The sequence below is a fragment of the Podarcis pityusensis genome, assembly GCF_964106645.2.
Source record: "Podarcis pityusensis genome assembly, chromosome: 15".
In the NCBI taxonomy this organism is placed as follows: Eukaryota; Metazoa; Chordata; class Lepidosauria; order Squamata; family Lacertidae; genus Podarcis; species Podarcis pityusensis.
Window position 1 is genome coordinate 5,696,534 of NC_138040.1, and position 14,805 is coordinate 5,711,338.

The window sequence follows — 14,805 nt, forward strand, 5'->3', positions numbered from 1 at the left end:
AGCTACATTTAGGCCAATATAATAGATGTATCATAAAATACTTCCACAAGAAAATAAAGCAACCTTTCCGAACCATGGGATGCCCAGCGCTGAGAATTAGGGAGCTACACATTGAATGAGCACCCTCAAAGCTCCCCGTACACCACAGTGCAATGCACACTAGTGGTTTTGCCGAGCAAGGCATTATTGAGACACCACGTTACTCCCCCCTGCAGCCCCCCAGGCCGCTGAAGTGGATATACTTTGTTACACACAAAGGCTAAAAACATATACGTGCAATTACATAAACGTTCCAAATGATAGGATATCCTTGGCAATCTCAACCGCCAATTTGGCATTGTTGCCAGACATCTTCCAAGAGGTTAGGGGGGCCTGTAAAACCCAGCAAGACGCCTCTTGCCAACTAGGGTGCCAACTTGGCTGGTTAAAAAGTGGCTCAGCTGTCCTTTCTTTCCTTGTTGGCCTTTTGATGGCTATAAAGTTCACTCTCTGCCCTGGTATCTGAGCCAACTTTAAATTGCATACATTTAAATATATTACAGCCAAGCCAAAACTATCCACAGCTTTTTGTGAACACTGTCGAATACACTTCCTTTTCCTTGATGGTTTTTCAACACCCCTTATGAAAATATTCACCCATTCACTTACATTGCCTTCTTTTCCTCGCACTCACCCTCAATTCATTTTGCTTGCCTGCATGACATCAGGCTATTCATTCACTTACATTGCAAGAATGCAAGAAGAGCCTGCTGGATCAGGCTGGTGGCCTGTCTATTCCAGCATCCAGCAAGTAGGATTTCAGCACAAGAGCCCTCTCCCCTTCTGTGATTTCCAACAACTGGTATTCAGAAGCACTGCTGCCTCCGTGGTGGAAGGGCATAGCCATAATGCCTAGTAGCTCTCGATAGCCCTCTCCTCCATGAATTTTGCTTGCCTTCATCTTCAGTTGACTTTTTTTTTCTTTTTTTTTTTCTTTGCCTTACTGACATCACGTCATCCTAATCATTATGAGATGACTGGCCAGGATTAATTTTGGGATAAAGTTAACATGGTTCCCTCATGGTACCCAATGTATTTTTCCAGAAAATATCTGGGGGTTTGAGCACAGGTACCACCAGTATGTGTGTGACATATAGCTCCACCTCCTGTCTTCATTTGGCAATCCAGAGGGGTGATTAAAAAAAACTATTAAAGAGGTGGCTGGAAGCAGTTTTAGGGTGGTTGAACAAGCTGAAACTTAATCCAGATAAGACAGTGTTGTTGGTTGGTTGCTTGGAAAACCACAGCCTTAGTTTGCAATTTGGAAGGACAGATCCTTCAATACTTTGGCCATCTCATGAGAAGAGAAGACTCCCTGGAAAAGACCCTGATGTTGGGAAAGATGGAGGGCAAAAGGAGAAGGGGATGACAGAGGACGAGATGGTTGGACAGTGTTCTCGAAGCTACCAGCATGAGTTTGACCAAACTGCGGGAGGCAGTGGAAGACAGGAGTGCCTGGAGTGCTCTGGTCCATGGGGTCACGAGGAGTCGGACACAACTAAACGACTAAACAACAAAAGTTGGCAATTAATTGGCAATTAATTGGTTAGGGATGCCCACTGGGCATTCTCCTGGCCCTAGCCCTATCTCCGAAGATGCAGGTGGCATATGTAGCTAGAGGACCAGCTTTCTCTACCTTCCCTTTCACAGGCAGTATACCTTTGAACACCAGTTGCTGGGAATCAGAAGCGGGGAGTGTGCTGTTGCGCTCAAGTCCCGCCTGATGTCTTCTCACTAGAGCATCTGGTTGGCCAGTGTGAGAAAAGGATGCAGGATTAGATGGGCCTTTGTCCTGATCCAGCAGGACTTCACTTATGCCTGGTTCTCCAGCTCAAACTAGTTGCTTCCGGACCAAAACTACTGTAATTTCCTCTAGACAGAGCTCTGCCTGAAGACAGTCTACAACCTTCAGATGGTGCAGAACAAAGCTGCCAGCCTGTTTCTGCATCAGTAATACTGGTCCCAAGCTCAGCGTACTGGCTTTAACCTTCAAAAGCTCTGAACTGTTTGCAACAGCGTATTTGTAGGAATGTCAACACCTTCATGAGTCTCCCAAGGCCCTATGATTGGCCTCAGAAGGCCTGCTCTCTGTGGCATGAAAAAAGTGAGGTTGGTGACTACCAGGTTCAGTGGTGGCCAAACGTCTGTAACTCCCCTGAAAACATGATTTGTCTCCCTCATTTCATAGTTTTAAACAAGCCCTAAAGACCTTTCCATTTTTCCACTCCTTTCTGTCTGGTCTTTGACTGCAATAAAGATGGATTAATTTTTCATTTTTCCACTCCTTTGATTGACCTATTGCTAGCTTCTATCTGTTTAAATTTGCTGCTGGTTCTAGCAATTTTTCTTATTGTTAATGAATTGTGAAATTATGTCATACTCTTTATTTGCCATATCATACCAGATAAAAAAGAAAGTAACAACTACCACGACAACTGATAATTAATAGTTTCATTATTTAGTACAGTTACAAGCCATTGTATCCATGAGAATTTTCAGCTACCTAAAATTAAATCCAATTGTCTTAAAGAGAAAATAAATGCATATATACCTATCGTTCAAATAATGCCTATGACTGAATAAGGTTGAACTATGTCATAAGCTTTATTCCAATATTGAATTAAAGAAACACCATTTCCTAATAAATAGGTGGTTGTGCTGCTTTCCCTCTCTCACGGCGATCAAATTCAAAAATTTGAGTAGACCAGATATTGGACTACAACTCCCCTCATCCCTGATCATTGGCCATGCTGCCTGGGGCTGATGGGAGCTGTAGTCCATCTAAGCATCTGGAGGTACCACACTGGCTATCCCTGGTCTATTCAAAATTATTAACTAGAGGGCACCACATTGGCTGCCCATGATGTAATAGGATTTCAACCTACAATAGTAGCAATAAGCCAAAAAACAATTTCAATACCATCCATTGGTTTCTCTGGATAATTTTAAAAGGGCGCTCTTTGCAAAGGTGGCAATAATCTGTTCCCCAAGAGGTATGTACCATTCCAGAAGTGCCAAGGCAATCATTGCTTCATTGGACAAGCATTCTGAGATCAGGCCAGCTGAGAAAAGAGGCACCAAAACACCAGCATCTTCTAAACTAACCTGTTGCCATTAGAGTTTGCTTGTTTGACATTACAGTCATGTTACAGTGAGGATGGACAATTTTGGCTTCTGTTTTTCTTTCTTTTTTCCCATCTTAAATCCGGTTCTCCACATTTCCACGTCAGTAAGCAAATTTTTTAAAAAATTAAAATTCATCAGCATTTTAGTGCAGACTTCTCCTAACATACACATTTCTGCATAGCAATTTTCCCTAATATAATGGACTTTTGTATGCTATTTTCACTAATATATACATTTAAATGTAACCTTTACCCTAGTACTTTTTTGGGATTATTATTATTATTATTATTTGCATGTATTACTTAACTGGCGAACTGCATTGCAAAATTCAGAGAAGAGTAAATTTCAAAGGATGACATTGGTTCGGCTTGCATATTGTTTCACAAAGTGTGAATGAGGTAGGTTCGCCTTTAAATGCAAGCTGGATCTAATTTCCCTCCCGTTCTTAACACTGACCCACCAAACCCAATGCTCATACTTCGAAAAACTGTTGGTTTGTGGGACTTGAGAGTGCAAACGCAGCCGCATTTTATCATCTTGTTAAACACACACACTCACAAATCTGTTAGAAAAACACACGAATCCATCTTAAATGGCCTTCCTCTGACTTGACTGCAAGACAAGCAATTTCCAAGGACACCCACATTGATTCCTCCAATTGCCAAGTCAGATAAAAAGCCTTGTGGTTTCTTATGCAACTTACTTTGGCTTCGGTCTCCCCGCGGTGTAACGTGTACAAGTGATGGACAGCACTTTGCGAAGACGACCAGGGGTGGGTCAGAATTTGGAAAACATGGAAATCGTGGCCCAGCGTGTCTGTCGTAACCAGTAGCATACCTGGAAGAAAGGAAACAAGGGGAGTCAGAGACACTCAGAACAGGGGGTTAATTTTTTATGACCTGTGGTCAAAACAAATACTTTTGGATCTGATCTGAACGGACACAAAGAAAGAAGTTCATAGCCTGCATTGTGTGCAAATGAAACACATTGAAATAAATTGCTTATGTTACTTACTTACTTACTTACACAGACACAGACACAGACACAGACACACACACACACACACACACACACACACACACACACACAACGGGATAATCTGCCATTGTCAGTTTCTCTCCGTTTCTCATTTTCCCCATCTTGAATTTACGTCTCCACATTTCCACATCAGTCTGCATATTTTTTAAATGAAAATGGATCGGCATTTTAATCATGCACATTTCTGCTAATACCGACATTTTTGTGTGCAATTTTGCCCAACATACACATTTTTTCCCCAAAAAAATTTTCCCCCAATACAATGCATTTTTGTACACATTACTTGGCTGGAGAACCACGCTGTGAAATTTGAGAAGTATGAATGTTGAAGCACAACTTTGTTTCATTTCAGGTAGTTTCAGAAACTGCAATTTTTATTATTATTGTCAGAAACTGCAAATTAGGTAGACTCGCCTTTAAATGTGAAGTGAGTTAAATCCCCCATCCCAACCCCCTTCTCCCGACCCTATCATCTCACTTCCATTTTACATACAGCAGTCAGAGCAATATAGAAAGGCCAGGACTAAATTTTATTCTTTGAATAAGAATCAAAGCCTCCTTTAAAAAAAAAAAAAAATTCATTGGTGCAATGCTGGGGCGGGGTGTATATGCTGATTTAACAATGCAATGCAATGCACATTTGCTTGGAAGCAAGTCCCATTATGTTACTGGAGTTTACTCCCAAGTAAGAGTGCATAAGATTACAGCCTCTCATTATTATTATTATTATTATTATTATTATTATTATTTATAATAATACACCCCATTCATTTGTAGATCTCAGGGCAGTTCACAACATAGCAAGACACTGATGAAATTGATTCGTAGCACAGGCCTCTAACCATGTCTAATGAGACGTAAGTCCTATTGAACTGAATAGGGCTTACTCTCAAGTAAGAGGGATTAGGCCTGAAGCCTTAGAGCCTGAAGGTCTAACTTGTGCTTTTCTCTTTCTTCTTTTCAATGGAGTCATGGGGTCATAAGATGCACATTTTCAAGCTTCACTTAAAGTGAGGGGTTAGGAAGGGTATGTACTGTGCAAAGTTCTAGCGTGAGACTCTCTTCCGTTAGGGATTTGGGGCATTCCATAGCAAAAAGTGAAAGCTGCAGAAGCAGAAAGCGTTATGGAAGATGTGATTTATTTGCCCAAGTTGTGTTGAGCTTCACACCACAGCCAGGCCTGCAATTAAGTCTTTTCTTTCTTTCTTTTTGCGACTGCGTTTAGTCTCCTCCAAATGCTACATAATTACTGGGCAGAGGGTAAGTGAGTTGTCAGTGACTTTTGGAACACACAAAATTGCTGTCAACTGTGCAGAAGAAAACCATTCTTACTGTTGGAATTTGGCCTCCAAAATATTTTGGCCCCCTTTTCTCCACAGATCCGAAGAGTCCTGATTTCCTCCCCTCTCCTCTTGCAAAAACAGATGCACACACGCACACTCTCACGTGCAAGTGTGTGGAAGCCAACCCCAGGAGTAGTGGGACCGTTTAACTGTCTGCTGTCCCAGTCTGATCTACTATGTTGAAAGCAAGCTGTCCCGGGAAGCCTAGATTTTAGCAGAGTCTGACTGGATGTGCCATAAGCACCGGTCTTTTAAGAAAAAGCTTGGAGATTGTAGTGGAACACAGCTAGACCAAAATGGGTTCCACATTTAAATAAAGGGTATTAACATTCTGCACCCAGAAAACTTGAGGTTTACATATATTGTACATATATCTACCTAAATTATCTAACCCTGGCATAAATCATTCAGTAAATTTGCCCAACTTAATTTATTCTGCACAATGTAGTCCATCATGAGGAAGAGGAGGAGACTATGCAGAGAAATAAAGGGCCAGGGCTCAGTGGTAGAGCATTTGCTTTGAGTGCGTAAGATCCAAGGTTCAATCTCTGGCATCTCATGGTTGGGACAGGAGAGACCTCTGCCATAAACCCTAGAGAGCTGCTGCCAGTCAGTGTATACAATACAGAGATGGATGGACCATTGATTTGTGTTCCTAAGCTCTCAAGAAGGACAGCACCACCACCATTGGAATAATTCTGTCAACCTTCTCGCTTTTGTTTCAAGGCATTGCCCACACGCTTTCAAAACCTCTCTGCAGCCATGAGGGCTAGAAGCTTTAAAAAAGAACATCCGATATGGTGTCCCTAGTGTCAAATTCTGCACTTTTCCTGTGCTCCTGTAGCATTTCCAAAGACCCAGGCAGAAGGAAACGTGGTGGTCTGAGGTGGTCTCTCTTATATATTAAGCTCAAGCGACTTCAGCCTTTCCTAGTCAAGACCACCATGCTGACTCCACATTAATTATTTCTTGGTTGTCAAAAGACAAAGTACATCCAACCAGATGTTTGAGAGGCTTCCATCCAGATGTACCATCTGGGAAGCCTGAGTTTCCTTGGCTAATGATTCAGATTCAAGGATGCTCTCAGATATACAGCCTCAGATATACAACCTGACCCTATGGGTGCCAGGAAAAGCCTCTTAGGGCACACCTGAGTCCACAGGGTCCATGCTGGCAACCCTTGCTATGGTTACCAAAGTGTGCTCAGGGGAGCCCTTTGCAATTTCCCACTCCATGAGAAAATCAACGATGGAGGACAAATTTCTTGGAAAGATGGGTTGTCCACACACTGCTGATCTTCCTCAGAAACGAAGTACTGTTGGGTGTTAAGGGTTGTACTGTTGACTCACAGAAAGTAAGAGCAAAGTCTGAACCAGGGGTTCCCAAACTACAGCTTCATTCAGTGTGGATTTGTGATTTAAGAAGGGAGACAGCAGATTCATTGTGTCGAATATTCACATTTATTTTTAATTGCATTGTCGTTGTTTCTTTTATTTCTTGAATTGAATTTATTCCATTTACTGCAGTCGAGTTATAATACAATAAAGTGCAGTATATAAGAAATAAAAGAAGCAAGCAAAAATAGGATTTAAAAATCATACAGCATCTAGTACAGCACGTTACAATTCCTGGAACAGGCAGAAAAATCATTAATTGGTCTGCCAAAGTCCCTCAGCAATTTTCAAGTGGTCCATGGTGGGAAATACTGCTCTAAAGGACAGAGGTATGCCCCAGAATGCTTCCCAAGTGAGACAGAGGGTTCTTCTACGGAAGGTAAGTCAATGAAGAATGGAGACCTTGAGGGAGAAGTCTTAAAACACCCAGCCCTACGAGATCGTATTAATGAACCTGGCACAGGCACAGGCACACATGTCGTCCCTGCACTCCATGCAGGATTTTCCTTCTGAACTGCCAGGATTTGGTGGATCTGCCAATCTGGGCTTCTGCTCCTCCCCTCCCCCCTTTTCTTTTCTTTTTGGTAAGCCACAGGAAGTTTGTCAGAGCATCTCTTTCCATTTGCAAAGAGCTTCACGCTGATTTTGGCAAAGTAGACTTAAAATACTGCACCCTTTCTGCTAAGTTACCATGTCAGAAAGCCACCCATGTCGCAAAGGGAGGTTCTTTCGGTTTTATAGATCACATCCATATGGCGCAACCTTAACTCTGACCTGAGAAAGATTCATGGAAAGTAAGCCAAGAGGCATTCCTCACAAAGTCTACTGCCCACCCCTCAAAAAAAAAAAAAACCAAAAAAACTTCACAGCCAGAAGAGTTTGGAACCCTCTGACTGCCCAATCAGGAGGGATGCAAGGAGAATTTAATTGTTAAGATGTTAACACTGGGTGCCATGGTGCCTATAATCATTGATAGTCAATTTACAAAAGTATTTTTGTTGGCCTAATTACTATCAGAAGGAGGATTCAGAGTGCAGTGACGCAACTATGGAATTTTAGATTTTGGACAATAGTCCAATGAGGACACCCAGGGTGGTTTAAAAAAACAATTGCATCTATATCCTGCCTTTTTTTTCCAAGGAGCTCAAAGTGGTGTGAATGGTTCTTGCCCTAATGCCCACAACAACCCTGTGAGGTAGGTTAGATTGGGAGGCAGTGACTGGTCACCCAGTGAGTTTTGTGGCCAAAGGGGGATTTGAACTCTGGTCTCCTAGACCTGGAACTTTAACCACTGCATCACACTGTCTCTGATTTACACACGAGCTAAGTAAACTACAGCTTAGGTCCTCAGATTGTCAGGGGCCTCTAAATAGTCCCCCCCCCCTTTAAATACTAAATTTAAAGTTTTACATAATTAGTTTAAAATAATAATAGTTTTTATATATTGCTTATATAATATATAATAGCTTATAATAATAAACACATAATTCTTGGGTAATGCTATGGAACCTCTTAAACTTGACATAGCATAGGGTCTCAGCATAACCTATTACACTCCCATTTTTTAAAGCTGGTAATGTGTGTTCATTTACTTCAAAACGCGGTAAACCAATCCTACTGCATTTTTCCACCCCCTACTGATTTTGCCCTGGACTTCTGCTGTAAAGTCCTTCCCAATGCCAGAGCATGGCTATGCAGATGAAAGGAGAGAGGATTTTGGAGATCGGGGATGGTTTAATTCACACTGGCTCCTACAGTGTCCAATGGGATAGAAGGAACAGGCTGCAATCTAGGAGAATGGTTGGTAAGAGGACAAAACTGGCTTCTTATCCCAAACACTGGGGTGGGAATGAGGTTCAGGAAATAACACTACATTCCCACCCCAAAAAATATGATAATGTGATGTCAGATGATGTGTGTATGGCTAACAAACACACTTGCAAAACTGCTGAAGTCAGTCATATCCTCTGCGCAATATATACACAAACTTGCAGTGAAGTCTGCTCAGGGACACACACACACACACTCTAATATGTTTTCCTGGAATTAGACGTAGGCAACCTTCAAATAACATATAGCCAAACCATTAAACATGTTCACTAAGGAAAACTGTAGACATCCGATTGGGGCCACCCACGTTAAAAAGCTGGCGTTCTTTAGGGCCCCCTCGTGCCACATGGTGATTCAACCAAGGTGGGGTGGAGGAAATAGAGGGGTGGATTGCCATGGAAAATGGGCCCGCTTCACCCCCATAAAGCTAAGCCTTAATGCAAGAATGCAAAGGACTCTCAGTTAAACTGTAAAAAGGCATCACCGCACTGCCAAGAGAGGAATTCACTGAACAAGCACGTCCATCAACATTAAAAACCTGTGCCCGAGAGTCACAGATTCAATGGCTGTAGCTCATACATTGCTTGCACAGGGTCCCGGGTTCAAACCCTGGCATCTTCAGCTAGGACTGGGAAAGGCTGACTGAAACCCAGGAGATCTGCTGCCAGCCATTGTCAAAAATACTAAGCTAGGTGAGCCAAGGGTCTGACTCAGCATAAGGCAGCTTTTTGGACTTCCCAGCAGCTGCCTCTTTGAGCTTTCTTAGACCACCTGGAAGGGGATGGGGAGAGAGATTGTAGCCTCCAGTGGCAACCAAACGACCTTTGCCACACAGGTTATCGACTGAATCCTGTGCAGCCAGCAACAGAACAAGGAATGTGCCACAACCAGAACTTTTAACTCGGTGCTTTCCAAGCAATTGAGTCCATTTGCACCTTCAACAGTCAGTCCTCAAATCACCGTGCTTCTTCACACAGCAGGTAGTTAAAACTATGGAACTTGCTCCCACAGGTGGCAGTGATGTCCGCTAACTTCAATTAATTTAAAAAAAGGATTAGATGAATTCATCGAGAAGGCCCTAGATGGCTAGTAGCCATGATAGCTGTGCTTTGCCTCCTGTCAGAGACAGTAATGCTTTTGAATACTAGTTGCTGGAAACTGCAAGAAGGGAGAGGGACTAGATGAGTCATTTGGTTGATTCTAGTGGGCTCTTCTTATGTTCCCTTGTAGAAGATAACTGTAACTGTAATTTAATGAATGGTTCGCAACATGTTCTGAACACCTTCAACGACCAGAGGAAATTCTTCAACTATGTGAAGAAAGAGGCACAGCTGCATCTCCTATCTTGAATTCTGTGAATGGAGCAGCGACCGGTGAGTTTTCAGTCACGCTCAGATATGTGGCTCCACCAGCTGTGGAATGCTAAAAGGAGCTGCTGCTGTCCCTCTTCTGAACTGCTGGGAACACTTTCCCCAGATGAAAATATCTGAAATGAATTGGAGGCTCTCGGATAAATTACCATTGCGCCATATGGGTTCTGCCTGTTGCTGAGAAGAGACCCCTCCCAGAGGTGCAGTTCCCAGCATCCTTAACAAATGGCAGTTACCAGGATACTTTGGAGGAAGACATGGACTGTTAAAGTGGTATAAAAGTTGCTTTAAAGGCATTGTGTGCATGTGACCATAGTATTCCAAACCATCTCCCCACCCCTCCAAGAAACACACACACAATTAAATACAAAAAAAATTAAGTGGCATTCTGTGGTCTATACATACCATGCAGAATTGCAGATCCATAAACTAAATTGACACAAGTAAATGAGCCACATGAAGTGGCATCCTTAGCAACAACCCAGCAGGCTACGCAATATCTGAGTGCCACTCTTACAAAACGTGAGGTGTGCCTCTCTGACGCGAGGGAGTCGAATGTGCTCAACTACCTGTGATTTTAACTCGGTCCATATGGCGCACCCGAGATGCAAGTTCTGAAGAAGGATGTCTCTTCTCCTTGCCTTTTTAATGGTTTTAACAGTAATCATTTGGCTTGTTGAAAGAGTAAAGAGATGGATGGTGATACGGCAGCTGCGGGAGGAAAAGGGAGTCCTCTTTCCAAGAGAGAGATGGATGGCATCCGATCTGGCCCTTCGCCTGCCTAACAGAGGAGTCTGCTGTGTGTCACCATGTTCAAATAAGAGGCTTTCATCAAGTGAGGACCTATGTTAACTTTGGCTGCCATCCAGCGCCCTGTAAGAGTGCATAAGGACCACTTCCCAGGCTAAGGTTCCAAAACACTGCTAGGATCAGTGCAGATTCAAACCAGGAGCTTCTTGTATGAACACCGATGATCCTTGTGGAGAGTTGCCAGGTCCCAGTAGGGCTGCCAGATCCTATGGGGCTGGGGATGAACTTGGAAACCAGGGAGGGCTACTTCAAAGGTCAGGTGGAGCTTTGTGAGGACAGAGGAGTGCACTACCTGAGCCAGGAGCCTTATAGAAGAACCTCATCAACAAGAGGGCAGCTAATGGCAAAGTGCTGTTGCTTTCCTCCCAGCACCCTTGAGATTTTAGCACTTTACCAAAGAGATCCTGCGAAGGAAGACTAAATCCTAAAAATTCAAGTCCTTCTTTTACAACAAAAGAAAGTATTTCTTGACACAGTTAAACCGTGGAATGCACTTCCACGAGAAGTAGAAATGGCCACCGATTTGGATGGCTTTAGAAGAGGATTAGACAAAACCATGAAGGCTATCAATGGCTGCTAAGCACTTCAGCTAAGTTCTGTCTCCAGCGCTGGAGGCCTTTGAATACCAGTTACTGGGAACCACTAGTAGGGAGAGTTCCTGTTATGCTCAAGTCCTTATTTGGGGCAGGGGGATTCCTGTAAGCATCTGATTGGCCACTGTGGGAACAAAATGCAGACTAGATGGGCCATTAGCCTGATCCAGCGAAACTCCTCTTATGTTCACATATGCTCACCTTACCCATTACCTTCAGCCCACGTGGTGAGACTTTCATTTGAGAGCACACAGTACAGCTGCATCAGAGTACAGAATGCATCAAGTTTTGATTCAAAATGGCGATAAGGCAGGAAAGTGTGGTGGTCCGCCAAGGCAGAGCTAACTCAAACAGTCAGCGGAAGAACCACTCTTGGCAATCAGTCAGGTCGACGCAGACTCAGCCACCTGCAGGATTGCAGCTCTCCACCACAAGAGCTGTTGATTCAAGGAGGTGAAGAGAGATATTTCTTGTAAATCCTTGCCGCATTTGATCTACGGCTCTCGCCTTGCTTCAAGAATTTGCAGAGCGCCCAAGTACATTCTTAGAAGATGATTAGCATCTTTAACCGTGTGTGCATGAGAGAGAGAGAGTGTGTGTGTGCTTAATTCCATATTGTTAGTCAAAATAATAAATTGCTGAGGTTTTGGAACCTTTACCTCCTTTCGCACACATGTGTGTATATATTTCTCTTTTTATGTGCTATTTTCCATCTCTCATTACTTCTCACTGAGGAGTTTTGGTTTCCAGCTTTTGTGGCTCAACACTGGAGTTTCTCACTTTGGCTCCCAAACAGCAGAAGTACTTTGTGCAATTCCTTAATGCCTCTTTTGAAGTTCTGAATATACATGGGCAGAGGAACGTAGAACCTAACAATGTGGATTTAGCTTTCAAATAATGGGTAGGCTTTAGGGTTGGGCAAACTATTTGGCTGCTATCCAACTAAGCTATTCTAAAAGGAGAACCCAGAGAAATAGACTGCAATTAGTTGTGCCCATTGATGGGAGAGTTAGGAGGTCAACAATATCTGGTAGTCACCATATTGGCTCCCCTGATACTAGAAGGAAGGGAGCTGCTAGGTCAGGTGCACTGTTGCCAATTTTGACATCATGTTTCGCATCATGTTGATCTAGTCTGGGCTTGGTCTACCTCTGGCCTGAGTATCAGATCTTAGAATATCCCCTGCCTGAATCCCTGGAGCGTTGCAGCTGCCCATTATGTTGGCTAATTCTGAGCTAGATGAAACAATGGCCTGACACAGTGTAAAGAAGTTTCCTACTCCTATGTTCTTGAAGTTCTGGCAGTAGGGACTTGGCAGAACATGAGTCAAAGAGATGTGGTATCCTAGGATAGAAAAAAGTGTAAGAAAAGCCCTACTGGAAAGCCAAAAAGGCCAAAAGCCAAAGGCTCATGTTCTTGCAGTGGCCAACTTCACACCTCATCTGGGAAGCCTGCAGGCAGGATGGTGCAACAATACTCATCCCATGTGCAATACCCAGAAAATAGTATTCAGAGGCATACTGCCTCCAACTGTGAAGGTAGAACATAGCCATCATGGCTAGTAACCATTGACAACCTCGTCCTCCATAAATTTGCAATCCTCTTTGAAAACTATCCAAACTGATGGCCTCACTACCTCTTGTGGGAGTGAATTCAAGAGTTTAGTTATGACCTATGTGAATACAGCTCTCATTATCCTTTTACCCAAGTCTTCTCTTAACCCAGTGCTATGTTTGAAGGATACTGTTGCATGTCACCCCAATCTCCAAGGGGTGAGATCCCAGGGTTTCCATGAGCTTACCGAGGGCTCCTTTTGAACAGTAAGACACAGTGGAAACTATGGTGTCATTATGATTTAAAGTTTATTTACACATATATACAACCTGAGCCTACGATGGAGGGCTTCACAGTGTCAACACCCCAAGAGGATCTTCCTTCTCCTATAGCCACAGGCCTAGATTCAAACAGCCACCCAAAGTCAGGCTCTGCCTTTCAGACATTATCAGCTTGCTGCCTTTCTTCTCGGTGACATCACACACACACACTGTTCAACTCTAAACTCTGGCTTTTGTCTTTCTCACTATCTGCAAGGTGGAGGAGGGGCGCCACACATTTGCCATCTGCCACAGAGCCCCTCTCTTTTGCTCTCTTAATGGCCCTTCACCCAGGTGATCACCTCATGAGGAAGCTAGCCTGGTTTATATTTTAACACTTGCTAGGATTATAGGGATTAGAAATCTGGCACCCACAACTCATAACAATACTATACCTGTATTCACAACACACACTTCCACCATGCCTCCATCTGAAACACAAACACTCCCCAACGTATTTTTGGAGGGAATGATCACCACGCCGCCAGTGGGGGAGAAGGATAATCATAATCAAAAAATTTCCAGGCCTACCTGCTTATGTTTTTAAACTGACATTTGTCCCATTTAGCAGATAACATCTGAAATGAGTTCAAATTCTTGTGTACGTGTAATAACTTGGCAAGAATTTATGAGCCGAGCAGACATTGCCATGCGGACATTTCAAAGCCATTTGTAAAAGGGGGGGTGGGGGTTTGCAAGTGAAGTTCAATTAGCGATGGTTTCCCTCCTCCCTCTCAAATCCACAGAGAAGATGGAAAAATCCCATTCAGGAGGAATTAACTATCCTTCCATGCATGCAAAAGGTACAAAGACCTCACACACTCGCACAGCAACAACAACCAAAGTTTGTTACAGTGAGCACTTCCATTTGCTTCAATTTACAGCTTCCTATTTGCAATGCACGCTATCTGTTGAAGGATGAAATAAGGTGCATTTGCATAAAGAAAATAAAGGCTGGTTGGGGATGGGGGAGGAGAACTGCAGAGGGGATATACATAAACGGGGGAGTTGGAGAAGGGGGCACAGATGTAGATTGTGGCTTAAGAGCTATTTCTGCAGTATCAGAAGACTAAACCAGACTCCGGGCTGGCCATAAACTAAAACCCACGCCCTGAAGTGAGGTGCCAAGCCACAAAAAGAATTTGCGTCAACTGGGAATACAAGGAAGAAGAAGAACTTCTAATTATAGGGCCTGGAAGCGGAAGCCGTGAGTGATTAGGAGTTTAGGCACTGCTGTGTTTACTTGGGAGCTTCCTCTCCTCGTTGCCCCCTTGATAGATGAGGTTGGCCTAAAGGGTGGGATTGAAAGTTTGCTGATGAGATGCAGAAAAAGGCTCCAGGACCCGAGCGGGGATGGCGACGGGATAACCGACGGCTTCTGCGGCCGT

The 14,805-nt window shown here is 43.4% G+C and overlaps 1 protein-coding gene across 1 annotated transcript in view; it reads right to left on the reverse strand.

Annotated features, from left to right (window-relative positions):
• BCAS3 (BCAS3 microtubule associated cell migration factor) overlaps nucleotides 1-14,805 on the reverse strand; it is a 476,692-nt gene that overhangs the window by 327,849 nt on the left and 134,038 nt on the right. The window contains exon 14 of the mRNA XM_080983313.1: nucleotides 3,869-4,002. Within this exon, the coding sequence (XP_080839439.1) occupies nucleotides 3,869-4,002 (134 nt within the window). The remainder of the gene's footprint in view (nucleotides 1-3,868; nucleotides 4,003-14,805) is intronic.